This window comes from Mirounga leonina, unplaced genomic scaffold (genome assembly GCF_011800145.1).
Source record: "Mirounga leonina isolate KUSES-001 unplaced genomic scaffold, KU_Mleo_1.0 Mir_418, whole genome shotgun sequence".
NCBI lineage: Eukaryota > Metazoa > Chordata > Mammalia > Carnivora > Phocidae > Mirounga > Mirounga leonina.
In genome coordinates, this window is record NW_023270739.1 from 21502706 (window position 1) to 21530420 (window position 27715).

Sequence of the window (27715 nt, forward strand, 5' to 3'; positions counted from 1 at the left end):
AATCTTCAAACTCACGTCGCTGGGAGGTGGTATCATCTGGAGGCTTTTTCCCTCACATGTCTGATGTCTGTCCTGAGATTATGCGAAAGCTGGGCTCAGCGGAGACTGGCAACTGGAGTGCCCAGGTAATTTGGGTTTTCTTACAGCACAGTGGATACTTGGACTTCTTATTAGTCTTCTTGGTAAGTGCAAACATCGCCAGAGAGTAGCACCATGAAGGCAGAGAATGTATCTCATTTTATTCCCAGCACCTAGCATCGTGCTTGGGATAGAACGCTATCTCCATAGTGCTTGAGAAATATTTGTTGGCTGGGTGAATGGAGGAGAGTAGAAAGTTGTGCTTCACATCTAAGGGCCTCGGTTTTCTCAGAGAGGTAAGAGGTAAGGTCCTCCTCTGAAAATTAGAGGAGGTGGATGTTGAAAAGCAGGGTGAATGTTTTGGAAACTTGCTGAGGGGGAGGGGCAGGTAGAAGGACAGTGCCGTGAAGACACCATCACAGAACCTTCTGTAGCAGAGGCTTCCACCAGGGTGAACACAGATAGCAGTCGGTTGTGATGACCCAGGGGTTGAGTTTTACTCCATGCAGGCATAGGTTTAGGGTTATAAAAGGATTTCAAAGTAGTAAAGAAAGAGTGGCCCAGGTAAGCAACTAGGACACCAGCTTCCTAGGAGAGAAAGTGAGGAAGCTGATGGGAAATGGAGGGAAGGAGGAGCCAACCAGAGGTCAGGTCCAAGGGCAAAGAGGACTGAAGGAAGGGGAGAACTGGAAGGCTGGAAAGTCATAGTCAGAAGGTGGGGTAGTGGAATTTACGATTTCTTATGTGCATCAAATTCAGGTGGTGACAAATTCCAGAGTGCGGTCAGGATGTGGGTGACTGAAGTGCAAGTTTCAAGGAGGGGTAGTTCTTTCTTTGTATGCTTCTCAAGAAGCTGTCAGGGAAAGAGAGATTCTGAGTGTTCGTGTTTTCTGTGAACAACTGTGTCTCTATTCCCAAAACAAGTCAGTTTTAGTGGAAACACATGTCAAGCTCTTTCTGTTGCAATAATCAAACTCTAGAAGCTGGCTTATTACTAAAGTGCTGCTTATTACAACAGTGCCCACATTTCTTTGATTCCTTTTTCATGCTTTTCAGAGTTCCTTAATCTACTGGTAATGAATTGGGTGCAGGGAGCAGTTAACCGTGTTGAAGATGCTTAACTGGATTAGGGATATCCATGTACCAAGATGAAAGAAATTTAGAAAGCAATATAGGTATACAGAGCATTCGAGTGCAAATAATAGTAATCACAAACACTTCTGGAACATTCCCAATGCACCATGTGCTTTACATATTACGAACTCACTTAATCCTCCCTAAAGCCCTTTGAAATAGGCGCTATCATTATCTCCAGCTTAGAGATGAAGAAACTGAGACCCCAAGAAGTCAAATAACTTGCCCAGAGGTCACATAGCTCGTAAATGGCAGAGCCAGGATTGGATCCCAAGTAGATACTGCAAATACAGCAGTGAGGCAGTTTGCCTCTTCCCTTTTGAAGAAAAAACAGAGGCTAATTAATAACTTACTTGCTCAAAGCTAATGAATGGTGGAGCTGGAGTCCCAACCACGGCTGTCTGAGCTGTTAACCATCAAGCCACAACAGCTCATCCATCCAGATGGTGACCTTTCCTTGTGAGAATGATCTCTGACTTTTGCAGTCTCCCTTGTGGAGGGACAGCTTTAGAAAACCTTAGTGGTGGCAGGGAATAGTTGCTCAACACATGTTTGTGGAATAAACAAAAAAATGAAGATTACCACACTCCCTGGTGTCACAGTGAACCAGAAGGTGCATTTTATAGTTGAGTAATTCCAGATAAAAACAGGAACATGGTGTTTATAAGCTGCCCTCAGTGGAGGAGAACACAGAAGCCAGGGGAGAGAGAAATCAGGGACCCTAAGAGGCCCCAGCAAGTGACAGCAAGCACTGGGACCCCCAGCACAGGAGAAGCCAGGCCTGTGGGGCTTCACCACGCGGCCTGCCTGCATCCCCCTCTCCTGCCCCAAGCTCAGCTGTGAAAACCCAAAGGGACACCGTGTGGCCCTCAATAAATATTTGTCCAAGGTGTGGATGAGTAAAGGCAAGAGAGGGGGCGTGTTTTGGAAGTTCATCCCTACCGACCACACCTCAGTAGTAACTCCCAGATAAAACTCTCCCCGCCTGGCGGCCGCCACAAACAAAAAGCCAGTGTAGGGGCCCCCTCAGGACGCGGAGCCATGCCCAGGTACACGGTGCACGTGCGCGGAGAATGGCTGGCCGTGCCCTGCCGGGACGCACAGCTCACCATCGGCTGGCTGGGCCGCGAGGCCATCAGGAGGTACATCAAGAATAAGCCAGACAACGGGGGCTTCGACTCGGTGGATGACGTGCGCTTCCTCATGCGCCGGTGCAAGGGCCTGGGCCTGCTGGACCACGAAGACCCGCTGGAGGTGGCCCTGGAGGACAACGAGTTCGTGGAAGTGGGTGAGTGGCCGAGTCCACGCATGGCCAGGAAGGAGGCTCGGCGGTCCGGCCATCCTGGGGAAGGTGGGGCTGGCTGTGAGTGAGCACGCACCTGGGAGAGGGGAGGCTTCCCATCCCCCGTTACAGCAAGGCCACGGACCCAGAAACGAGCTGACTTCCTAGAATCGTACACCTAGTAAGCTGCAAAGGCTACATTCGAACCCAAGACTGCCTGTCTGAATCCCTTTGCCGTTCCAGCATCATTTTGAAGATCCTTCTTCCCTTCAAAAGCACCTCAGCGGACTGGAGGCCAGTGGAATAGACCTAAGGGGTTCGGACTGAAAACAAAATAAAGCTGGGGTGGGGGTGGGGGTCAGGGAGGGGGTTAGATCTTGAACTTCCGTTTAAACCCCTGCCCACACCTGACACCTGTGTCTCTGCCTTTTGCCCTCCTCCTTCACAAAGATGCTAAGAGCACTCGAAAGCCCCTGAGGTCGTCTTAAAGCAGCCATTTCTATGGAAGCCAGAGGCAGTGGAAGAGCCCTTTCTCGGCTTACCAGCAACGCCGAATGTGGCTCTCCGTTGTGATCCGTAAAGGAGCCTCTCTGGTATTCTCGTTTCAGTTATAGAGGGCGATGCCATGTCTCCCGACTTCATTCCATCACAACCAGAAGGAGTTTACCTGTATCTTTTCCTGCAGGCCGGATGGTTTGCTCTGGGGGCTACTCCTGCCAGGGACTGGGCTGGGGCTTTCTCACACTACCCAGGGTTTTCCTTTACCTGGCTTCAGATACAGCAAATACCGGGAGCCTGAAAAGGTAAGCTTCAAGCCAACACTCTTTTTGTAAAGAAAATTAAGTTCCCCTCGTTTCAGGAGGGGTAGGGCCAGCAGAATTTATGAGCGAACATGTATCAGTTAGCACAGGGCTTTATCCTGCTCTATGGAGTTAGGAAAAGGCATTATGCTCATTTCTAGCTTTCTTTACTCCGCCTCCTCTTGAGCAAGCTTTTTCACTAGCACATTTATGTTTCAGAGCAGGGATAAAATCTCTTGAGTGTCCAAATTCAGTTCTGCTTGAGGCTTCCCTACGCTCTTGGTGGAGCAGCTAAGCTGCTCAAGCTCACCGGGGTCCCCTTCTTTTGTGCAGTACATTGCCTTAGATGGGGAAACTCTGACCACAGAGGATCTGGTCAACTTGGGGAAAGGACGCTACAAAATAAAGGTACAGGGGAGGGTGGGAAAGGATGTCCTCTGATCTTTTTCACTGCATATGGGAGTCTTCAACGGGCTCAGCTTTGACTGTTTTCCTAGCTCACCCCAGCTGCCGAAAAGAAGGTGCAAAAATCCAGGGAAGTCATAGATAGCATCGTGAAAGAAAAAACTGGTATCCTTTTCTATGTCATACAGTTCTTTTTAGTGACTTTTAAAAAGTGGCCTGCATCTAATGGTACCATGTCTGTTATTGTTTTGTTTTGTTTTGTTTTGTTCTAGTTGTTTATGGTATAACTACAGGTTTTGGGAAATTTGCCAGAACTGTAATTCCTGTCAGTAAGCTAGAGTAAGTCTGATTCCCCCCTCCTCAGCACACATTCACATGCCACCTGCCCCCATCTTTGAGATTTCTTTCAACAAGAGAAATAATTAACATTTGCCCCAGTTTCCAAATGAGGAGGATAAATCTCCTGTTCACTTGCATATGAGTTGGCATTGAAAACACAGGCTTGCTGGTTTCTTCCATTGCGTCACATTGCCTTATTCTGTCCCACCAAAGATTCACCTGTTCTCCCCTTCATTTCCCCAGCTGAGGGGAAACTTTCACTGTGAGGTATCTAAGAGAGATTTTCCCTTTCTCTTCCAGAGAGCTCCAGGTCAACTTAGTACGTTCACATTCTTCAGGTAAATCATTTCAAACATTAAATGACTTCTAGATCTTGTTTGATTTGGTGAATAAAGTACAGCACAGTGTGAGGTATCCTGTAACAGCCATAAATAGCTAGTGCATTCTAAAAACTAGTACCAGTTCTGGCTCAGGTGGGAGAGGAAAACAGAAATCAAACAAGACCACCTTTCAGCTGAATCTCAGAAAAGGAATGGGCCAAGTAGAGGGATGGGATTGGGGCAGGAGCATGTATATTGCCATGCCAACATAATGGTGCATTCAGGGAACGAAGTGAAGTGAATGTGAACTTAGGGAATGTGTTCATCAGGATGAGGTGAGATGGGAAAGTCTGTCAAGAATCCAGGCTGGGTGCTATTCTAAGGGTCTTGGGGAAGGTGGGGCTCACTGAAGCATTCTAGGAAAGAGAACTGAAAAGGCAAAACTTGGGTTTCCCATTTTTCTAGAAGATGGGACTTTAAGAAGCGGGGCAATCAAGAAGGAGAGCAGTCCAAATATCTGAGTCAAGAAGAGAAAGGTGGTAGGATACTGGACGGAACTGGAGAAAGATTTAGGAGATGGAGGTAGAAAAGACTTTGATTTTCTGAGAGAAAAACATCAATTCCGTTTTGCAGGTGTTGGGAAACCACTAATCCCTGAGAGATGTCGGATGCTCTTGGCTTTAAGGATCAATGTCTTAGCCAAAGGATACAGTGGCATTTCCCTGGAGACCCTCAAGCAAGTTATCGAAGTATTTAATGGTAATGCCATGGGTCCCCAGGCTGACCCTCCATTGAGGCTGGGCATGTACCACAGGTAGATTTGGTTCGTTGATGGCATAGTGAGGAACTAGCAGAGACAAGACGACATAAAATAATGGAGATGAATGGAAATGGGCTTGGAGAAGAGGAAGATAGCTAAGGGGGTGAGGGTGGGGACAGAGATGTTTACTCCTGTATACCTTCAACTCATTCTGCATCACCCTTCACTTAGTATTTGGCATCTTTAAGTCTGGAACAAACCCCTTAAGTCTGTCCCTGAGCTCAAAGCTGGAGAGAACCTTTAATTCAGTGATGCCCAGATGTGGTTAGAGAGGTTGCATCAAATCATCTGGGAAACACAACGATTCCTGGATGTCCATCCCAAAGACCATTTCAGTAGTTCTGGTTAGTGCCTAGGAATCTGAAATCTTAACGCTCCCCAGATGGTGGGATAACCAGACTTAAATCACCGAAATTTAACTTCTTGCAAAGATAGAACAGAAGTGTAAAGAGATCAAAGATTTGCTTCTGGACCAGGAAGCCATCTTGTGCCAGGATACAATGCAGTTCAGCTCTTCGGAGCTTACTTCTTAGGACAGAAAAAGTCCAACATGGAGATAAGATTTGAAATGCTTGAGAGGCCACTACCCCTTCTCACAGATAAGGATGAACAGTATAGATCAGTGCAGGCTCAGGAAACTCTTTGGGGTGAAGGTATATAGGTATATAGGGCACCTCTGGGTGCCCAGAGTTCTGAGAATTCCTAGGGTGAACTATGATCTGGAAGCTGGCCTATGGATGGCACTGCTTTATCCTACCGACATTATTTAGCAGTTGGAAAACGCACTGCTATTAGGAGTCTGAGTTTACTTTAAAAAATAGAGGACTTTTTTTTTTTTTGGTAACTGAGAATTTCCTCCAAAACAGTACATGTCTGTTTATAAGTGGTGGTGAGGTAGCAGGCTAGGTGCCTAGGAATCTGGGCAAAAAAAGAAAAAGAGACTATGTTGCCTATAATTACCTCCTCAGAGAACCCCTGTGAATACTTTGGTGTGCCTTATCCTTCTAGAACATTTTATATTATTTTTCTGATGTAAATATTTACATGTTTCCAAACATTCTCCAAGCTTTTTTTTCCCCCCCAAATAGCTTTTAATGGCTACACACACTCTTTGACCAAATGGAAGTCTCTTAATTCCATATTTAGATCATTTCTAACTTGTTTTAAGGAACAAGGCTATAATGAACAACAGCTAGTTCCTGATCTTTAAGATACATTATTACAATTTCTAAAAATTTCTAGGTCTGATTAGAACATGCATAGTAAATGCAAAGGGGTAGAGGACCAAGGAGGAGTAAAAAGTTAAAGGAATAGATAATCCTTATGGGGATATGGGTTTCAAATCACCTTTCTTCCATACAGCCTGATCTGGATTTTTTCTATGTATAGCGTTCCCCCAACAACCTTCACACAGCAAATCTGAGTTTGTCCTGGCTAAAATCTGTAATGCTTTCCATTGTCCTTAGGACAGAGTCTAAACTTTAAAGAAAAATATTTCCTATGATGTACCTTTCATCCTCATGACTTACTCATTCCATAAATGGAAGCCTGGACTCCTCCCAATCCCCTTCACCCATTTTGCCCAGTGCCCCCACCTCTGTCAACCATCAACTTATTCTCTATGAGTCTGTTCCTGTCTTTTTGTTTTGTTTTGTTTTAGATTCCTCATATAAATGAAATCACCTGGTATTTATCTCTGTCTGACTTATTTTATTTAGTATAATACCCACTAGGTCCATTAATGTTGTCACAAATGGAAAGATCTCATTGTTTGTTATAGCTGAGTAATATTTCAGTGTGTGTGTGTGTGTGTGTGTGTGTATAGACACCACCTATTCCTTATCCATTCATCTATCAGTGGATGCTTGGGTTGCTTTCCTATCTAGGCTCTTGTAAATAATGCTACAGTAAACATAGGGGTGGCATATATCTTTCCAAATTAGTGTTTTCATTTTCTTTGGATCCAGTAGTGGAATTACTGGATCATATGCTATCTCTATTTTTAATCTTTTGAGATTCCATACTGTTTTCCACAGTGGCTGCACTAATTTGCATTCCCACCGACAGTGCACAAGGGTTCCCTTTTCTCCACTTCCTCACCAACACTTGTTTTTTCTTGAGCTTTTTATTTTAGCCATTCTGCCAGGTGTAAGGTGATATCTCATTGTGGTTTTGATATGCATTTCCCTGATGATGAGTGATGCTGAGCATCTTTTTATGTGTCTGTTGGCCATCTGTACGTCTTCTTTAAAAAAATGTCTATTCAGGTCCTCCGCCCATTTTTTAATTGGATTATTTGGTTTTTCTGGTGTTGAGTTCTAGAAGTTCTTTATATATTTTGGATATTGACCCCTTATCGGACATATCATTTGCAAACATCTTCTCCCATTCAGTAAGTTGTCTTTTCATTTTGTTGATGATTTCCTTCGTTGTGTAAAACATTTTATTTTGGTATAGTGCCAATACTTTATTTTTGCTTTTGTTTCCGTTGCCTGAGGATCCATATCTGGAAAAATGTTGCTAAGGCCAATATCAGTAATTACTGCCTATGTTTTCTTCTAGGAGTTTTATGGTTTCAGGTCTCACATTTAGGTCCTTAGTCCATTTTGAGGTAATTTTTGTGTATGGTGTGAGAAAGTGGTCTACTTTTCCCAGCCTCGTTTATTGCAAGACTGTCTTCCCTGTTGTATATTCTTACCTCCTTTGTCATAGATTTATTGACCATATAGGCATAGATTTATCTCTGGGCTGTCTATTCTGTTCTATTGATCTGTGTGTCTGTTTCTATGTTAGTATCATACTGTTTTGATCACTGCACCTTTGTGGTGTATTTTGAATTCTGAGATTGTGATACCTTCAGCTTGGTTCTTTTTTCTCAAGGTTGCTTTGACCATTTGGGATTTTTTGTGGTTCCATACACATTTTAGGATTCTTTGTTTTAGTTTTGTGAAACATGCCATTGGTATTGCGATAGGGATTGCACTGAACCTGTAGATGGCTTTGAGTAGTATGGACATTTTAACAATATTAGTTCTTCCACTCCATGAGCACAAAATATACCAATTTTTTGTGTTAGCTTCAATTTCTTTCATCAGTGTTTTCTAGTTTTCACAGTACAGGTCTTTACAGTCTAAACTTCAAGGGGCTCACAAGAGATGGCTTTTTGCTACTGGGAGGGTACCCCTTCCTGCCCCCCCCCCCACCTTATTCCCCTCTGTCTTTTATAACAGCTCAGCCAGGTCCCTTAAGCATTAGCTGTGCTTGAGAAGTTGTCTTTCCCAGGTATTTGTGCCATAGAATGATATTAGCTCCTGCTGGGGGAGGTTGGTCTCACTGGCAAAAGGAGGGTAGCCAGAAGTAACGGGTGCCTCCTTCTCTCCCAGCCTCCTGCCTGCCCTATGTTCCAGAGAAAGGAACCGTTGGCGCCAGTGGGGACCTTGCCCCGCTCTCTCATCTTGCTCTTGGGTTAATTGGAGAAGGGAAGATGTGGTCTCCAAAGAGTGGCTGGGCTGATGCGAAATACGTAAGACTTTAATAACAACTTGCGTGTGCAGAAGTTTCCCCAGGCTGGATGCCGGCTGCACATGCTTGCTTTATGGCACCGAATCCTTGCGGCAGCCCCGTGAGGGAGCCGCTGCCGTCCCCGTTTTATAGATGAAAACCGAAGCTTACAAGTCAAACTGGGTAAGGCTCTTAGCTCCCATACTTTACCGTCAGGCTTCTGGACTTGGTGGTCACCTTGGTGAAAAGGTACAGTGGCCGGTTGTTAATCCCAGCAATTTATTCTGCAACTAAAACTCTCCTAGTACCTATCCAGAAGGTCACACACTGCTGGGAATTTCAGGAGTTGTACAACACAGAGGCTCTTCCAGTGCCTCTCCAGGTCACACACTGTTGTGAATTTATTGAGTTGCTGGTCTCACGGTGCAGAGCCGTGGATCCTAGCACTTACTATATGGCCTCTGGAGGGCTGGTTCCATTTCCCCCCAAGCTCCTACCCCAATGGCAAAGCAGAAGGGCTTGTTTTTGATAAAGCTTTAATGTTTTCCTCATCCATATCCAGATTCCATCAGAGCAGCCCAAAGAATTATTTGAAGTGTTATCTCAGGTCAATTGCTGAGAGGTCCCTCAGTGAAAGGGCAGAGGACCAAGGGGGAGGAAGAAGTTAAGGGAACAGATCATCCTTAGGGGGATATAGGTTCCAGATCACCTTTGTTCCCTATGGCCTGATCTTTATTTCTCTGTGTACAGTGTTTGCCCAGCCCCCTTCACACAGCAAATTCCAGCCTGTCCTGGCTAAAGCCTGTAATGCTTCCCATTGTCCTTAGAATTAAGTCTAAACTTAGTGTGGTTTATAAGAGTCTTGTTGGTCGAATCCCTCCCCCTTGGGTTCTACAGGAACTGGAGGTTCCTTACAGCTGGAATGTGCTGTGTCAGGGACAGAGGGACCAGCACATGCTCATTCTTCTCTTCCCCACTCACTCCTGCTCCTCCTTCTGAGAAGTCCTCAGAGAAACTTCCCCCTCTGCTCCTCTGGTTCTTTTCCCTACCCTCCAAATGTCTTTAGCCCCTCCTTTGTGCTCTCCTAGCACCTTACGTGCTCATTTTCCAGCAAACCCCATGCACTTCCTACGTCCTGGAGCACTTAACATCCTCTTTCTCTGTAATTGCCCCTGAGCTAGTCTGTCTCAGTTTTCCTAGGCCAGCCCCAGGCCAACACCCAGAAGAGTCTGGTGTGTAGCAAGTACTCCAGTAAACTTGTGATGTGGACAAAGTGAATGGTATTGACTCTGTCTTCCTTCCTCCCTAGAGGGTTTTTAGCATAGTGACTGTTTGACTTCTTTTATTTCTGTCAGTGTTTAGATAAGTAGGATGAGGGTGGAGGACTTTTTAGGTCAAGCTCTGGAGGCAGAGAATTGAGGACAGTCAGGAACTCAGCCTCAGCACAGTATAAGTGCTCATATGTGCTCAGGAAGCAGCAGGAGAAAAGGGAGCCACTAAGGTGGAAGCTGAATACAAAGCACCTAGAAACCAAAATTCAGGGTTACTTCTGTAGACACTAAGCCCCTGATTTAAGTATAAAAATTATGTGAAATAGAAGTCTGCTTTCAGACTAAAGAACAGAACTAGAGCATAGACCAGAGTAGGTGAACAGAATCAATTCACGTAGGTCCAACCTTTTATGAGACAGATCTTTAGGCTTAAGGATATTTTATCGATGCCTTATGAAATCAGAAATAGGTTGGTATTTCACTGGGTACCCATTTTTATCTTTTTAATCATTCTGCAGGTCCTGGAAGCTCATGGATTAAAACCAGTTGTTTTGAAACCGAAAGAGGTAAAGAGATTCGAGGAAAATTTACTCATTCTTACAAGTCTTTATTTATAGACTACTTTCAGTCCTAATATCTGTCTCTCTGGTTTCTTAAAATAAACGTGGTTTTCATGTTTGTTAAAAGTTTGTCACTGAAGAAAGGACTCCTCCACGAGCATTCAAAAGATTCTTCATGCCACAGAGGCTTATGGGTTCTCTTACCCAAGAACTTAAACTTCAAATCGGGATCTCTAAGGATCCCTAACAGATGCTGTAGGTCAAAATCCCTCAGGGTGCTCTCAAACAAGTCTTGGACCAGAAAGGTCTTAAGCTGTGTTGTCCACAATGTTGACCAGTTAAAGAAAAGCAGCATAATTAGGAGCTAAAGATTTTATATGCAGTCTATCCTGGAGGTTCATTGCTGCCTTGAGAATGGGGATACGTAACAGGTGTTTCACTTGCCAGGTTTATACTAACCATTTCACACAGGATGGCACTTAATCTTCCAATGCTTACTGAGCATTCCTGCCCTGCACTTTAGAAAACATAAACATCCGGCGCCTGGGTGGTTCAGTTGGTTAAGCGACTGCCTTCGGCTCAGGTCATGATCCTGGAGTCCCAGGATCGAGTCCCGCATCGGGCTCCCTGCTCGGCAGGGAGTCTGCTTCTCCCTCTGACCCTCCTCCCTCTCCTGCTCTCTGTCTCTCATTCTCTCTCTCTCAAATAAATAAATAAAATCTTAAAAAAAAAAAAAAAAAGGAAACATAAACATCATTCAGCTGCCTGGTTAACTCTTCTCTTATGGAAGCAAAAGATATGAAATCAGCTTGTACATGGATTACAATAAATACAGCAAAGGACTTACCTCTTCCTTCCCAAAGGGCCTGGCGCTCATCAACGGGACACAGATGATCACCTCCCTGGGCTGTGAGGCCGTGGAGCGAGCGAGTGCTATTTCGCGGCAGGCAGACATCGTGGCGGCCTTGACCCTTGAGGTGCTGAAGGGCACCACCAAAGCCTTCGATACTGGTCAGCACGGCTCTTCCACCGGCTTGCTATTGAGTCAGCCAGAGCTGGTTGGGTGGACTGGTCCAGGTCTTTAGACATGAGAGTGGTGGGGTGGACGGTAGGGGAAGAAGGAAATACCCAAATGCCTCTGGAATACACAATATTGCTACAGCTCCCTCTAAGTGATGCCACACTTGATCTTGAAATGACCACATTTTACGGACAGATGCTGACTCTAGAGTTCACCCAGAATTCTGGATCACCCAGGTCTGACTCCCACCCAACTGTGAACTGTCTTAGGAATCTGCTCACAGGGTTTTAGACCTAGAGTGGGATTAAAGTTGGTCCCCATTAGAAAATTGGGAGGGAAAAACTATAGAAGTCGTAGCTTACGTGGAAAGTGGTGAATTTGAAGACTCCCTACCATTATATGTAGTGGGACAGAAAAGCTGTCTAAAAATGATTGAAAACTGTCAAAAATTGGCCACTGTGGAGCTCCCTTCCATTATGTGAGCCTAAATCTTTTCAGGGTAGACCCAGGGTCTTGAGTTGAATTCCCAGTGGGCTCAACACAGAGTTTGCACTTGGATATTTAAAGTAGAAAAAACGCGGCTGATGAGGACAATCTTGCTTTTGGAGTCAGTTTCTAACTGCGAGCGCTGGTAAGAACCTCTGGGACTTCTGAGGGCTTGTGTCAGCACCGTGGATGATCCTGAACCATCAGTGGTAGTTCATTCTGATATGAGAATTGCTCAGACTTCTTCTCGTTCATCAATTCTAGACATTCACGCAGTCCGCCCTCACCGTGGGCAAATTGAAGTTGCTTTTCGGTTTCGGTCACTCTTGGACTCAGATCACCACCCATCTGAAATAGCAGGTCTGGGCATGTTTATGTGAGTGAGCTCATTTGGTGTTGTGTTTTGTGGAAAAATTGATCACGTGTCCCTTGCCATCCCCTTGCACAGAAAGTCACAGGTTCTGTGATCGTGTTCAGGATGCATACACCTTGCGCTGCTGTCCACAGGTAAACGGATGAGAAAAATCTTTTTATTTTCCAATTCAGGGCGGAAATAGAAAAAGAGGAAAGTGTTAAACAGTCACGTAAAAATAATAATAAAAATAAAAAAATTAAAAGTCATGTAATGGTCAATTATAATCCAAATGTCTTTACTGCCTCTTTTAAAAATTATGCATATCATACTTCCATTTGTCCTGTCATTGTAGAGTTTCTATTCTCCATGATAAGCTGTTTGTTTCTTTTTGAATTGCTTTGCTCAATTCTCTTGTACAGAAGCACAAGAGACAACTTGCTGTGTTGGTTTACTGCTGTAGCTTTTAAAAAATTCTTAGTAATCACATCATCCTAATCAGTTAGTGGAATTTTACTGGTTCCCTCTTTTAGATTCCACAAGAACCAGCCTGACAGAGATGGTCACAGGAAAGGCAAATCATAATTCAAGTGCACATCATTGTTGTACCTTATCTGCATTTAATAAGCAGACATAAACCATCACAAATAAATCTGTGAGGCTTAACTCTGGATAAAATAGATGCAGCAGACAGGAGTTGGCATGAGTCATTTAGCATTGCAGAGGTTACAGCTCGTTTGGGTGTGGCAATTAGTTGGATGAGAGATTAATGTACTTCTCAAGAATGAAACAATATTTCATTTTGTGCCAGATTCTAGTCTAGAGTGTAATCATCAAGAATCCTCCCTAGAGTAAACACCCTCATTTCCTTTGACTCAGCAAGTTCCATTCTAGCTAGTTGATCGAAAACATTTATGGGAAAGAATTGCTAAATAAGCCCTATGGCACAACCAAATTCCAGTTTTAAAACTTGCTTCCTTGCTATTCTAATATGAATATCAGACTCAGTGTTTTCAATGTACTCACTCATTTAATCTTGTATTGTAGGTCCATGGTGTGGTGAATGACACGATAGCGTTTGTGAAGAATATCATTACCACAGAACTTAATAGTGCAACAGATAATCCTGTATCTTTTGACTGCTTACTAAACTGTAATTGTAGAATTCCAGCTGGTAATTTTAGATCTGCTGGAGTGATCATCCTGTGTAGCATCTCTGTTCTGTCACTCCATTTCATCGACTAAGTACCTAAGGTTCAGAGGTTAAGTGACTTTCTCTAGATCAGAGCTGGTAAGTGACAGAGGCAGTCTGTGCACCTAATTTCACTTCAGAGTCTAACATGTTGTGCTTTCCAAATGGACCCATTAAAGGCTAAAGGACATATTTCCAGCATTGGCTGACAGGGTTCATGAAGACGTTTGCTGCTGAGATTGCTGATAGAGGATGAAGACATAGGTCACAAGTGTGACCGTGGGGACCCCGGGCAGGTTGGCATTGATGCAAGCCTTCTTGGTTCTAGTGACACATTAAACAGAAGGCAACTTGTTAACACTTACCAAAGTATTGCTCAAAGAGTTATGGCTTTCCTCGTCCCAAGTTTTTATTTTTGACATGGTGTTTCAGTCAGTGTTTCCAAATTTTACAAAGAATAGTAAGAATGCTTCCATTTCTCAAAGATGGAGCCCTTCTTTCCTTCATGGTGTGGGTATCGCAGAGCCATCTTATTTCTGCTTTGGAATGTTCTTTGATGGTATAGTTCCCTACAGATGTCGATGTGATCAGTCACGAGTCACACTGGCAAAGTCTTCACAGAGATACTCAATACTGCCTTTGAAGACCATCCAAGCCCTTAGGAATATATTTTTCCTATCCCACATCTGCCTCAGTTCTTAACACCGGAGAAAGTGCTGAGTTAACAACCCTGGAAGCCATTCCTAGCTGAGGTTAGCAGACAGGTTTCACAGCAGCTGTGTAAGATTTATCCAGTGTGGTTTCTCTGACAAGCTTACTTCAGGATGTATGTTTTATGTCCTCACTGTCAGGTTATTTTACAGTTAAGTCAGACCCACACTAAGTAATTCTCAACTCACTCACCTCAACACCACTCCACCCCTCTCCCCCGCCACCCCACAATGGAGTAGCGCTTTCATGAAGTCTATGTAAGTCTTGTCTCATCTATCAGTTCTTGTAGAGGAGAGATATCCATCCTACACTTACATAATTTAGACTTTTTTTTTTATTTGAGAGAGAGACTGAGGGTGTGAGAGAGTGAGAGAGCATGAGCAGGAGGGAGGGGCCGAGGGAGAGGGAGAAGCAGACTCCCCACTGAGCGGCGAGCGGGATACAGGACTTGATCCCAGCACCCTGAGATCACAACCTGAGCTGAAGGTAGGCGCTTAACCAACTGAGCCACCCAGGTGCCCCCATAATTTAGACTTGAAAGGGTATCTTATATAGTAAAAACAAAGAGTATATATATAAAATAAAAATCCATTAAATTAGTGGATATGGGAGAAGGATAATTCCTCACTAAATTCTTCTCCCACCACTTGCCCCAGCAAAAATTTCAGCCAAAAGTACTTTCCTTTCTCAATTAAAGATTAATTATTGATGAATTTCCAATAAGGTAATATTTGGGAGTTCTCCTGCAATACTGGTGTTAGTTGAAAGAATATTCTTCTCAATTTTTCCATTGTAGATAGAAAGTGCCTATTACGCAGTTGCTAAATGTTACGGAAGCTAAATTCTAATTACCAGAATCTGATAGCCAACAAACAAATTTGGAACAACTGGAGAATTGAACATGCTTAAGTTCTAAGTAGGTACAGAGATTACTTGTTATAAGGATTCAGAGAATGGAGAGAAAACTAGGGCCTGCGATTGGGGGTGGGTTAGTGGAGAAGAGCCAGTGCTGGGCCGAATAGGCTCATGGTTATATGTACCGAAAAGGGTAACTCCCAACTTGGTGACGTTAATGTAATACATGCATCTCCAGCTCTTTGGAAGTCAGAACCTTTCTCACACAGAGTGAGTTCCTAGCTGATAAATAATAAATATTCTTTAGTCCAGTAGGTATAAATCAGCTCTCTGGAATCTCTAAGAAGGGTCTGTTACTGCCTTTGTCTGGGTGCCTGTTGTTCTAAGTGAAGTGCATGAAAGAATGGAATGATCCTTGAGGGCATTAATATGCTCCTACTTAGGTGGGTTTGCAACAGCCTACTGGCTGCCATTTGCTATGGATGCAGCTGCAGGATCACGGAGTCGAGAGCTTGAAAATCTTCCCAGAACTGATTGTTCCAGACAATTTGGTGGTTGCTCATCAGCAGAGTCTCCCATTCAGCAAATTCTTCTACCAAGCACAAGCTCACATTGCCCCCTGAAGAAATAGAACTGGTGTCCTGGTCTCTGTTCTTAGTTTCAGATACAAACTTTTTGAGGGAAAGTACTAACTAACCATTAGACTATGATAGTTACGGTGTTTGAGAAACTCTAATTTCAGGAAAAAAAAATTTCATGTTCCATGTTTCCTTGGCCCCCAATTAGGTGTACATGATTCATCTTTAAGGTTTTGGGTATTTGTTTTGTTGTTTCCGTTTTTGTGTCCCTTTATGTCAACAATTTGTAGACTCTCCTTCCCTCCTCCCGTATTTGTACAAGGGCTACACGTGTTAAAAATTAGCCTTAACCTGTTTTGCAAGATGGTTTTTGCCAGCAGGGGAGAGACTGTTTCTGGAGGAAACTTCCATGGTGAATACCCAGCCAAAGTAAGCTTTTTAGAATTGTTCCTGACCCTGAAAGCATACTCCAATTTAAGCCAACTGAATTGAGATACTCTTTCTAGGCCCTAGACTATTTGGCCATTGGAGTCCATGAACTTGCTTCAATTAGTGAAAGAAGAATTGAAAGGCTCTGTAACCCCTCTCTCAGCGAGCTGCCTCCCTTCCTGGTGGCTGAAGGTGGTCTGAACTCTGGGTTCATGATTGCTCATTGCACTGCCGCGGCGCTTGGTAAGAATACCGCCCAAGAATACTGCCCGTTCCCCAGAACACAAGGCTGTCCATTTCATCTGAAAGTCACGTTTTGTCCTTGAATGCAATCTTTTTGCCTACTTCATTTGCATCCTGCCGGTCTTGATAGAAATGCAGAAGGGAAGTCTCTTTAGAAAAAAACTAAATGAAATCTAAACAAAGCTAGACATGATAACACCCTAATAAGTTTGTAAATGATGAGGTTTCCACAATTTCTCTGTAGGAAGCAATTTGATATCACACAGGAACTTCATCTTTGTAGCTTTTTCCCTAATCTCAATTTGAAGACTATCAGAAGGAAAAAGACAAAGATATCTACAATTACTGGCAAAACTTGAACTGACCTGAATGATTCAGCTTTGGGTACATTCTATTAGATATACCAACCACTAAGAACGTGAACATGTGATTACAATGTGCAAAAATGCTTAAAAGAAGATGCCCTCCATGAAAACTGAGCTTCAGTGTAGCTGATTTCTGACTCAAAACTGTGAGTTAACACATCAGAACAGGGTCCGGTGCAAAGGACGTGCTAAGGGCTTCGTTTATATTTGCTCACTTGATGGTCACAACACCACCATGAGGCGTGTACTAAGATTGCTTCCATTGCACCGATGATCTGAGAAGTTAAGTGACTTACCCAACACTGGACAGCCAGTAAGTAGAATTGAATTCAAACCCAGGCATTTTTGTTCTCAAATCTGTGCTCTCACTTCAATTAATGTGGATCTCATTTTAATCCATACTTAATCCTAAAATATGGTTGCCAAATTTAACAAATAGAAATGCAGGATGCCTAATTAAATATGAATTATTTGGGACATACTTGTACTAAAAGATTGTTTTTATCTGAAATTCAAAGCTAACTGAGCATTCTGTATTTTTTTAGGCAAACCTACCCAAGAGGCAGGAGAGCATGTGCTTAATTAAGAACATAGACTCTAGGTCCAAATTCCAACTCTGCCATTGATCAGGAGTGTGATATGGAGCAAGTTTCTTAATCCTCTTACTCTCAGCTTACTCCTCTATTAAATGGGGCTGATAAATTTACCTAATGGGACTGATTTGAGGATTAAATGAATTAATGCATATAAAGCCTTAGAACTGTGCCTGGCCATATTGTAAGCACTAAATAAATATTAGTTGCTATTAATATTACTCCTAACCCCTTCCTCACCGAAGCCTCACATGAAACTCAACACAACCCAAAGGAGTCCCTGAATTCATTGTGTCCTCTTCCCAGTAACTTCTAATTGCTCACTTACCTCCTTATTAAAATACTCCTTTAAAGGGTAGCGACTTCTCACACTAACATAGGGAGGTAGTGGTAACTAATCTAGAAAACATTAGGGACTTCGGAAAGCTTCATTTGAATGTGTTTGGCTTTCCCTAAAACTGCCTATTGAAGTTGTTCAACTTGCTTTCATTATAATGAAATGGGTAGTTTTCGTTTTCGGGGACACGTAACTTCTCTTTCTGAACTTCTCTTTCTGAACGAACCACAGACTGCGTATCCATATAAGCAGGTTTAGGGTCCCAGGACCTGGGACTTGCAGTGCTTGAAACCTGGAAAGTTCTGGGAGGACCAGGACGAGCCGACCACCTGGTCTGCATCGCTAGATTATCTCAGGAACCTTTATAGGATAGAGAACAACTGAAGCCTCACCCAGCCACTCTCGGGAGCAAAAATGTAAGGGAGAAAACTCTCTCCGTGGCTTCTGGAGCCAGGGAGGAGCTCTGGAATCTAGGTCCTCCATACTTAATGTGTCGTCCTCGAGCCAAGAATCCAGCCATCCACTGAGAGTTTGTTAGAACAGCAGAATCTCGGGCCCCACTCGAAACTCGACATTTGCATATTGACAAGATGGAGTGAGTCATATGCACAATAAAGTTTGATCTAGGCCATCTCTAGAATTTCCCCCACCTCCCCAAGATATGTCTGGCGGTCATGGAGCCCTCTGTCATCCCTGGACATTCTGAGCTGTGAAATCTCCTTGGTCAAGACCTGTGGGCCCAGTCTCCATCCCCAAATAACCACCCTGAATTCTGATGCCTCCCCTGGTGGCACAGTCAGTCCATTGTTCTCTAGTACTTGGAAAAGCCCATCACGTCTTTTTTTCCCTATTCTCCCCAGCACGCTAAACGCTTCCAGTGTTTTCAACTAGGCTTTGTAATAGGGTTCCTATCTGGTCTTACCTCAGAACTCACTATTCCCTCCTTTTCAATTTGATATAAACCCAACCTGTTTCCTTTTCCCCAAATAATTTTGGACCATCTGGTGCTTCGATAACAACCAAGAGCTCCTGGAGAGGATGCTCCATGCTGCCAAGCACATTCGGAAGCCAACGTGGCAATTTTTCCTAATAGCAGCATACTTACCTTGCACTGGCCTCTTGCAGTTTCTGAGAACAAGGCTCTGTGCCACCCCTCGTCTGTGGACTCTCTCTCCACCAGCGCTGCCACGGAGGACCATGTCTCCATGGGAGGATGGGCAGCAAGGAAGGCCCTTCGGGTCATCGAGCACGTGGAACAAGGTAAACCCAGCCAGTCTGGGACGGCGAGCCTCACTGATAAACGACTACATCTGCGATCCTCAACATAGGATCCCTGCCGGAGGATCCCTACCAGCAGCATCGGCATCACCTGGGAACTTGTTAGAAGGGCAGATTCTTAGGCCCGGCCCCAGACCTGCTAAATCAGAAACTCTAGAGAAGCGAGCAGAACCATCTGAGTTTAACAAGTCTTCCCGGTGATTCTGAAGCTCGCTGAAAATTAAGAACCACACCTGCTGTCTAAGCAGGTTCACTGGTTTACTTAATTTTTTAAACAATTGAAAACATATTCAAAAGTGGAGCGATTAGTACCATGAACCCTCCTGTACTCTGACTCAACAGCACATTTGCTTCATTTTTTTTTTAAAGATTTTACTTATTTCAGAGAGAGAGATAGCGAGAGCAGGAACACAAGCAGGAGGAGTGGGAGAGGGAGAAGCAGGCTTCCCGCTGAGCAGGGAGCCCGATGCGGGGCTCGATCCCAGGACCCCGGGATCATGACCTGAGCCGAAGGCAGACACTTCGACTGAGCCACCCAGGCGCCCCTACTTCATTTTTTTCCTTGACTTTTCTTATTTTCATGCAAATCCCATGACATTATTTTTTTCCCTTAAATATGAATGCTTTTTTTTATCCACCATGATGCCATTATCATATCAAACAAAAATCAACAGTAAGTCTTGGCATCACCGTTGAATACATAATCAAAATTTCGCAATTATCTCAATGCCTGTAGAGTGGGTTTGCTCAAATCTGGATTCAAGGCCCACATTTTAAATTTGGTGGTCAAAGTTTCAAGCTTCTTTTCATCTAGAACAGTTCCCTCTCCCTCTTTTTTCTTCATGCCATTGACTAGTTAAAAAGACAGGTCAGTCTTCTGTTAGAGACTGGCATTCTGGATTTACCTTTTAGCCTCCTCGTGGTGTTATTCTTAACTTGCTCTCTGCATGTTATCTCTGTCCCCTGCATTTCCCGGTTGTTGTAGAAGACTTAACAAGATTCAGATCCATATCTTTCAGTAGATGGTTTCTAGGGTGGAGCTGTATTAGGCCAGCCTCTCCCTGCCTTCTTGATTACTGCTTGTTTGTTTTTTTAAAGACGAACTGCCTTCCTTTAAGCATTGTTATCTAAGCTACTAAGTTTTTGCAGCTGTATCCGAAGCCGTCGGATGACAAAAGAATATCACTACAGTAATGCCCCCCCCCCTTATGGGGGCTGGGAGGATGTTCCAAGACCCCCAGTGGATGCCTGATACCACGGGTAGTACCAAGCCCTTTATATACCATGTTTTTTCCTATACATACATACCATGATAAAGTTTGATTTATAAATCAGGCGCAGTAAGAGAGTAACAAGAATAACTAATCAAATAGAACAATTATAACAATATATTGAAATATGTTAGGTGAACGTGAACTCTCTCAAAATACCTTACTGTACTTTACTCACCCTTCTTGTGACGATGTGGGACGACAGAATGCTTACGGGGTAAGATGAAGTGAGGAGAATGATGCAGGTGTTGTGAGGTAACGTTAGGCTACTCTTGACTTTCTGATGATTTGTCAGAAAGAGGAAAATGATGAATCATCAGAAGGCTCACCTGCTTCCAGACCATGGTTGATTGTGAGCAACCAAAATAGCAGAAGGCGAAACAGCAGATAAGCAAGGACTAAGGTATTTTAAGGTACATGTGGGAGAGTTAAGTGCTCTTATTGAGATATAATTTACATACCACACAATCACCCATTTAAATTGTACACTTCAGTTGTTATTAGTATATTCACAGAGTTGTGCAATCACTACCACAAATCAATCTTAGAACATTTTTATCCCCAAAAGAAACCTTGCACCCTTGACCTATCATTCTCCCATTCTCCCTACCCCACCCTGCCCCCAGGCTTAGGCACCCATGGATGTACTTTCGCTTTCTGTGGATTTGCCTATTCTGGACATTTCGTATAAATGTCATACAATATATGGTCTTTTGTAACTGGCTTCTTCCAGTCAGCATAATGTGTTCAAGGTTCATCCATGTTGTAGCATGTGTCAGAATTTCATTCCTTTTTTATGGCCAAATAATACTCCGTTGTATGGCTATACCACATTTTGTTTATCCGTTCATCAGGCGAGGAATGTTTGGGTTTTGTCCACTTTTTGGCTAATATGAACACTGCTGCTGTGGACATCTGTGTACAAGTTTTTGTGCAGATGTATATTTTCATTTCTCTAAAGTGGAATTGCTGGGTCATATGGTAATTTATGTTCATCTTTTTGAGGAACTGCCAGACTGTTTTCCAAAGTGGCTCTACCATGTTACATGCTTATCAGCAGTGTTTGAGAGTTCTGATTTTTCCACATCCTCACCGACACTTGTTATTATTATCTGCCTACCAAGGTGTGTTCCTAATGTCCCCATTGAACATGTTGCTCTGGCCAAAAGCTTAAGGAGTCACACTTGTCAGTTCTCAGATCTTCTATCCAATTCATCAGCAAATCAACCTTACCATCAAAAGACTCCAAATCAAGGCTCCGTCATCGCCTTTTGACTGGTCTCCTTGTTTTCACTACTGTTCTTCTACAGTCACCATATATGATAACTAGGGTGAGGTTCTTAAAATGTAATTTTGATCACATCATGTTCCTGCTGAAAATATGCCAATTACTTACTTCTGCTCAAAACAAAATCCAGCCCCCTTCCTGTAGCCTACAAGGATCATGCGTGATCTGGCTTCTGGCTCTTACTGACACCTCTCTCCATTCCATTCCCTACACTAGAACCGTGGTGTTATTCTTGTACCCGCCAAGGACACATCCCTACCTCAGCCCCTGTGTCCTTGCTGGCCCCTCTGCCTGTAACACTGTTCCCCTAGGCCTTCACGCAGTTCACTTTTTCACTCCACCTTGGTAGCTGTGCAGATTTCATCTCAGATGTCTTCCCAGTACACCCCAGCTCAACTTCTTGAAGTTTCCAATTCCTTATGCATAAAGTGAGGGGACTGCACTAGAAGATGTGAAGTTTCTTCCAGGTCCAAAATGGATTCCATTACTTCATCCCCTCCCATGGTGACCTGTCTGTACTCACCAGAGTTTGGAGTGTGCTTCATAAGTTTTAAGAAGTCAAATGTTTTTAATACTCCATTTCAGTTGACCACGTAAATGGTTTGATCAACTTGAAGCTTCTAAATTATTTTCTTGGCAAATAATGGAATCCAAATGTACAGAAATTTAGATTTCAGTATTCAAGGTTGATAGCAAGGTATGGTACATTTAATAAGAGTTCTTAACTAGGGAGGAAAAAACATGTAAAGACTGTTTTATCAAGAAACCTAAAGCTGGCAAGATACCCATTTCTACAATTTCAGTTTTAGTGGGCTTGGGAGCCTCTGAGTTTGAAGGCTTGAAAGGAACATTATAGAATTATCCAGCTCAACAGAAGAGTTGCTCATTCACTGACTCCTCAGTCCTTTGATGAAAGTCTATGTGCCAGGTATTTCAGGCCAAAGGGAAACAGCAAGACTAAAAACAAATGGACATTTACACAAAGGTAGAAATAGGACACAGATGCCATCCATCTTGATCAAACGAAGGAAGAAGGAGAGAACTAAGACATTTACCTGGATAGCACTGCCCTTCTCAACATTAAAGATACAGCCAAGGGGGTAGAAAAGCAAATTTTAAATGGTAACCAAATACCAAGGCAGCTTCATTTTACCAATAGACAGAGAACCGGCCACCTCTGAGTTGGCTAGAGTTGGCTGTCAACTTCCATGTGAGTGACATCCCCGCAGCATGAAATCAGCTTCAAACAGCTGTACCCTCCACCTTTCTCGTAGTGCTGGCCATCGAGCTTCTTGCAGCCTGCCAGGGCATAGAGTTTCTACGCCCCCTGAGAACAACCACTCCTCTGGAGAAGGTCTATGACCTGGTGCGCTCTGTTGTAAGGTAAAGTCCAACAGGTCCCTGGATGTGACATCATTTCAGAACTGTGAACCCTGGCAGCAGTTCATGTTTGGCTGATAGTTTGATGTGCTTTCTCGGTAGGCCCTGGATAAAAGATCGCTTCATGGCTCCAGACATTGAGGCTGCTCACAGGCTGCTTGTAGAGCAGAAGGTAAGTTGGCCACTTGGCTTACTTCTTAGTTTTGTGTCATTATGGGAAAGCCAAGTGGGAGTGGGGACTGAAGAAATATTGTCTTACTCTCTTGTTTCCTGTCTGTTCCTTGGACGTGAACAAAAAGGAACTTAAGCAACTTCCAAGGCAACTAAAACGCTATTTGATAAACTCTTAAGTGTCCCATGTTGCATCTGAAGATTGACTATCTAGCGATTAGAAACTGAAATGACTTTAAATGGAGTGTGGGACAGGTATTCATGAGGAGAAAATGCGATGACAGGCTAATGGATCCCCTTCACCAACAATATTCTCTTTCGTTCAAAAGCATGTTCTCTTTCCGTGATGCTATCGCCACCCCCTCCAACCGGCCCAATGACTAAACAGACCTGAAGACAAAACAAAGCCCCAGGGTTTTACTTCAAAGGTCTGTGGGTCTGTCTAGCGCTGTGCTTTGTCCTACCCCATCACCCTGGGTGAGATACGGGTTCTCTTTACTGCTTATTTCCTCTGGCTTCATTGACTATAGATTTATCCAACAGAGTCAGATGCCTCATAGGCGGACTCATTTTTTAAATATATTTTTTAAAGTTCTTTGACCTTTTGTTGTAATTTGTGGGTATCATGTTCTCTAGAATTTCCTGATTTCCCTTGGAACCATTGCTCTGCTCTTGGGGAAAAATTTTTCCCTTTGATCTTCACACCAGTCATTCCTAAGTTGTGCCCTACACCCATTGAGGGGAAGCCCCTCATGTGCCAACTTTGGTGCTGGTAGAGAGGTGTGTGAGGGGTTAGCCTTTTTTATTAATTAAAATATACCTGACATATAACATTATATTTGTTTCAGGAGTACAACAGAATGATTTGATATCTGTGTATTTTGCAAAACGATCACCACACTAAGTCTAGTTAACATCTGTACATAGTTATAATTTCTTTCTCCTTGTGATGAGAACTTTTAAGATCTACTCTCTTAGTAACTTCCAAATATGCAATACAGTCTTATTAACTCTAGTCCCCCTGTTGCATATTCTATCCCCAGGACTTGTTTATTTTAAAACTGGAGGTTTATGCCTTTGGACCCCGTGTACCCGTATCGCTCACCCTCTGCCCCCCACCTCCGGCAGCCGTCAGTCTGTTCTCTGTGTCTCTGAGTTCGTTTGTTGTTGTTGCTGCTGCTATTTAGATTCCACATACCATACAGATCGCACAGTCTCTGTCTTTCTGACTCATTTCACTTAGCATACTGCCCTCACAGCATTCAGGTTGTCACAAATGCCAAGAGTTCCTTCTTCTTTATGATTGAATAATACACACATTGTCTTTATCCGTTCATCTGTTACTGAAACCCAAATTCGGCTGCCAATCCCTTGAAAGACCAATATTCAAGAGATGAGTTTTGGTGGGAAAGGAATATGAGCTCTATTCAGGAGGTCGGCCACCTGGGGAGAAGGTGGGCTCTTGTCCCAGAGCCCACTCCCGGTTTCTGCCAGGCACAGAGATATTTAAAGGGCTTAATCAGCTAAGGGAGTACAGCTGTCTGTGACATTTCTTGCCGACGTGCAGACTTGATGATGTCAGCTACAGAGTTATCTTGGTCCTTGGCGGTTGTCCAAGAAGTTCTAGTTTTTTGGTGCCCAGGGTGGGGGTCAGTTGAGCAAGGAGGTCTGGTTCCTTGGTACCCAGAGGTGGCACAAGAGTGTTCTGTTCTTTCTGCAAAGGAGGGCAAGAGCTACACATGTGCAAAGGGAAAGGAAAATCATTTATGTGTGTGGCCTTAAAAAAGAAAAACATTTGGATAAAGATTGCTGGGCTTATCAGAAAGCCAAGGCGGCTTCCAACAGACTTGCCGGCCTCTGGGGCCTGGGAAAGTTCTGGTCCTTCATTCCCCAAGGCCAGAGGTCTGCAAATCTCAAAGAAAGTCAGTTAATGCTGTTACAATCAAGGGCCTTAGGTCAGCAAGCAAGCCAAGTGTGTTACCTCGACTCAGGTTAACGCTTAAGACGGGCTGGAGCACTACTCTACATCCGTCAGTGGACACTCAGGGGCTTTCGCGTCTGGCTGTTCGTAAATAAAGCGGCAACGACCATGGAGGCGCAGGGCTCTTTTCGAGGAAGTTAGCCTTTGCAAGGATACACTTTCTAAGGTAATACAAAAGGATAGGAAATGCTCCTTGGTTGTTAGCAGCAAGCTGATAAAAAGCAGCTGTCAATCAAAACCAGGACCTGAACCTGAGAAGACTCGATGCCTGAAAGAGAATAGGCTGTGGGTGGAGCTACAGAGCAAACAAGGGTCTGAAGCTCTGCTTCTCAAACCGTCTCGTGCATATGAATCTCCTGGGGGTCTGGTTCCAGGGGAGGCTGATGCCGCTGGCCCACAGGTCACACCGGGAGCAGTAAGAGTGCGAGGAAATAGAGCACCTGGGTGGCTCAGCCGGTCACACGTCTGCCTTCGGCTCAGGTCATGATCCCGGGGTCCCGGGATCGAGTCCCGCATCAGGCTTCCTGCTCAGCAGAGTCTGCTTCTTCCTCTGCCCCTCCCCCAGCTCGTGCATGTGCGCGCTCTCTCTTTCTCGCTCGCTCTCTCTCAAGAATAAGTAAATAAAAAAATTTTTAAAAAGAGTGTAAGGAGTAGAGCACATGCGCCATGGAGACCCAGCAAACGAGGAAATCCACTGCCCTATTCAAAGCTTGTTCTAGAAAACGCACATTCATACCTTTGAGCAACTTTCCTTAATTCCGTCCACACTGAATTGTCCAGGTTTTATTTGTGTGTTGGCTTGTTTTGCTTCCGAAGAGTAAGCAGCTGAAAACCTCCCGGGTAACTTTAGAAAGGCTTTGGACTTTGTATTTTAAAAGCTGCTAATGCAACCAAAGACTAATGGACACAGATCGTGTGTCAAATGGCTCATAATGAAAGCAAGCAAACAGCTGCTACGTGCCTACTCCGCCCTAGACGTTTTGATCGGATAACGCTGATGCTTACTGGCATGTGAGAACAATGTCATCAACATTCTGACTCTGTTTTATCCTTCTCAGGTTTGGGAGGTCGCTGCACCATATATTGAAAAATACAGAATGGAACATATTCCAGAATCCAGACCTGTTTCTCCAACAGCCTTTTCACTGGAATTTCTACATAAGAAATCCATCAAAATTCCAGAGTCCGAGGATCTTTAATGGGCTTTGTCATAGATTAGCAGCTCAGGTCCTTGGTTGAACAGCAAGCAATATCATGCTGAAGAAGAGGCCTGAGGACTTTCTTAAGTAGATCAATCCATTATATTGTTCAGTTCTGCTAAAACCTCCTTTGCTTAGGCTGGTGACAGCATTGAATTTGCTCACTCTAGCACTGTGTTCTTGTTGACCTGGTTTGAGACACAGAAGCTGTTTTCAGATTATAGGAGTTTTCTTTCTTCCTTAACAGTATCAACAGGCCACAGGCCATTTAACATTATCTGAATTTGAAACAGATTGATGATATTCTTTTCCAAAAACATTAGACTTTTGTGAATCTCTTTTTTTTTTATGGTTTGAAAAGCTCTCCACTAGATAACTGTGGCTGTTTGAATTATACCACGATATGATGAATGTTCCTTACAAGGCTTTGATCAACAACTTCTGAAGTCATAATTTGTCCTGAAGCTTCTCTTTCTTCTATTAATTGCATCATAGTATAGTCAATAGGTCCAACGAGGTTTTGTATAAAGGAGTTTTGCTACTGGAGTGGCCCTTACTGATATTTATCAAATATCACTATACATCTCAAAAAAAAAAAAAAAATCTCAGATGCTTAAGCTGGAGTTAGAGGTTAGTATTATTACCTTCTTACTATGTGTTAGTACTTTATTCACAGTCCTTTAACAACCCTGCATTAAGAAGCCTCCTGTCCCACAGATAAGGAATCTTATGTTCAAAGGTAACCACCCCCTTCTCTGTAATGGTAATCCTTAAAAGGAGGAATTATTGACAAAGGTCGATGGGGCCCTGGGATGTGTTACCCAATCTGTTTTTTCCTCAAAAAAGAAGGCAAAGGGCCGTCTGGGATCATCTGGATGAAAGACGGGTTGGAGGAGCTCTTGGCTTCCCAAGGCTAACTGTGACTTCGCACCTACATGTGCAAGGGCGTGCAAGGCACTCCAAGGGCGGGAGCCTGGGCCACGGCTCTAATACATCTACGGTAGCCCGAGGAAAGAACAGACACACTTGCCAGCTTGCTGACCCACTTCCAGCCTGAAATGGGTCCAACGGTGTATTTCACAGTAGGGTTTCACTCCTTAGCTGGCACCCCGTCCCCAGGAAAAGGTGGAGACCGAAGTGAAAACCGCTGCCTACAGAGACTCGGTGACCGAAAGTGGGCCGAGGAGCCTGTCTACCGAAAGCCCTTCTGGGGACGCTGTCCTTTGCTAAAATGTCAACAGGCACGAATGAGGTTTCTTCGTGCTTAGCCACGAAGCCCAGTCGAGCCAGTAAACCCAGCGGTCTGGTGGCGGCTCTTCCCAGCAGTCTGGGGAGGACTGGATCCCCACGGGCCTCTGCGGTCTTCTGGGGCACTTTCTGATTGAGTCTTCGAGACAGCTCTCTGACAAACGGATTATCACATGCCTCCAAGAGAATGTCAAGGTAAACGTGGAATAAACCACGTCTCAGTTGTC

The 27715-nt window shown here is 43.9% G+C and overlaps 1 protein-coding gene and 1 long non-coding RNA gene across 13 annotated transcripts in view; one reads left to right on the top strand and one right to left on the bottom strand.

Moving 5' to 3' along the window:
* Positions 1 to 3161, bottom strand: part of LOC117998865 — a 29634-nt gene extending 26473 nt beyond the window's left edge. For 2 of the 6 annotated variants that reach the window (XR_004676108.1, XR_004676106.1), the window contains exon 1: positions 1566 to 1756. This is a non-coding gene — a long non-coding RNA (uncharacterized LOC117998865). Of the gene's footprint in view, positions 1 to 1565; positions 2003 to 2321; positions 2561 to 3036 lie in introns of those variants that run through there. The other 4 variants (XR_004676109.1, XR_004676111.1, XR_004676110.1 and 1 more) reach the window with 4 other exon arrangements.
* On the top strand, positions 1930 to 27715 carry HAL (histidine ammonia-lyase). 7 transcript variants are annotated; one of them, XM_034987800.1, is made up of 20 exons: positions 1966 to 2500; positions 3103 to 3163; positions 3270 to 3297; positions 3628 to 3702; positions 3792 to 3864; positions 3972 to 4038; positions 4339 to 4376; positions 4992 to 5117; positions 8562 to 8701; positions 10469 to 10516; positions 11374 to 11521; positions 12282 to 12377; positions 12466 to 12524; positions 13417 to 13497; positions 16069 to 16134; positions 16212 to 16377; positions 18798 to 18932; positions 22784 to 22892; positions 22992 to 23061; positions 26100 to 27714. In XM_034987800.1, exons 1-20 carry the CDS (start codon positions 2254 to 2256, stop codon positions 26238 to 26240), a joined length of 1974 nt encoding a protein of 657 aa, XP_034843691.1. In that variant the 5' UTR covers positions 1966 to 2253; the 3' UTR covers positions 26241 to 27714. The 7 variants fall into 7 exon arrangements, 6 of the variants coding, with proteins under 6 accessions (XP_034843691.1, XP_034843693.1, XP_034843692.1 ...); XM_034987802.1 differs by lacking the exon at positions 1966 to 2500 and adding an exon at positions 2704 to 2788; XR_004676104.1 differs by lacking the exon at positions 22784 to 22892 and having other exon boundaries at positions 1930 to 2500; positions 26100 to 26117.

What these genes read in the sequence shown, in the direction of transcription:
- HAL (XM_034987800.1), top strand. Translation starts at nt 2,254, where the DNA reads ATGCCCAGGTACACGGTGCACGTGCGCGGAGAATGGCTGGCCGTGCCC. An exon ending in CCTTGCGCTGCTGTCCACAG is followed by an intron (nt 12,525 to 13,416) that starts GTAAACGGATGA and finishes CTTGTATTGTAG; the next exon opens with GTCCATGGTGTGGTGAATGA. An exon ending in GGCTGCTTGTAGAGCAGAAG is followed by an intron (nt 23,062 to 26,099) that starts GTAAGTTGGCCA and finishes TATCCTTCTCAG; the next exon opens with GTTTGGGAGGTCGCTGCACC.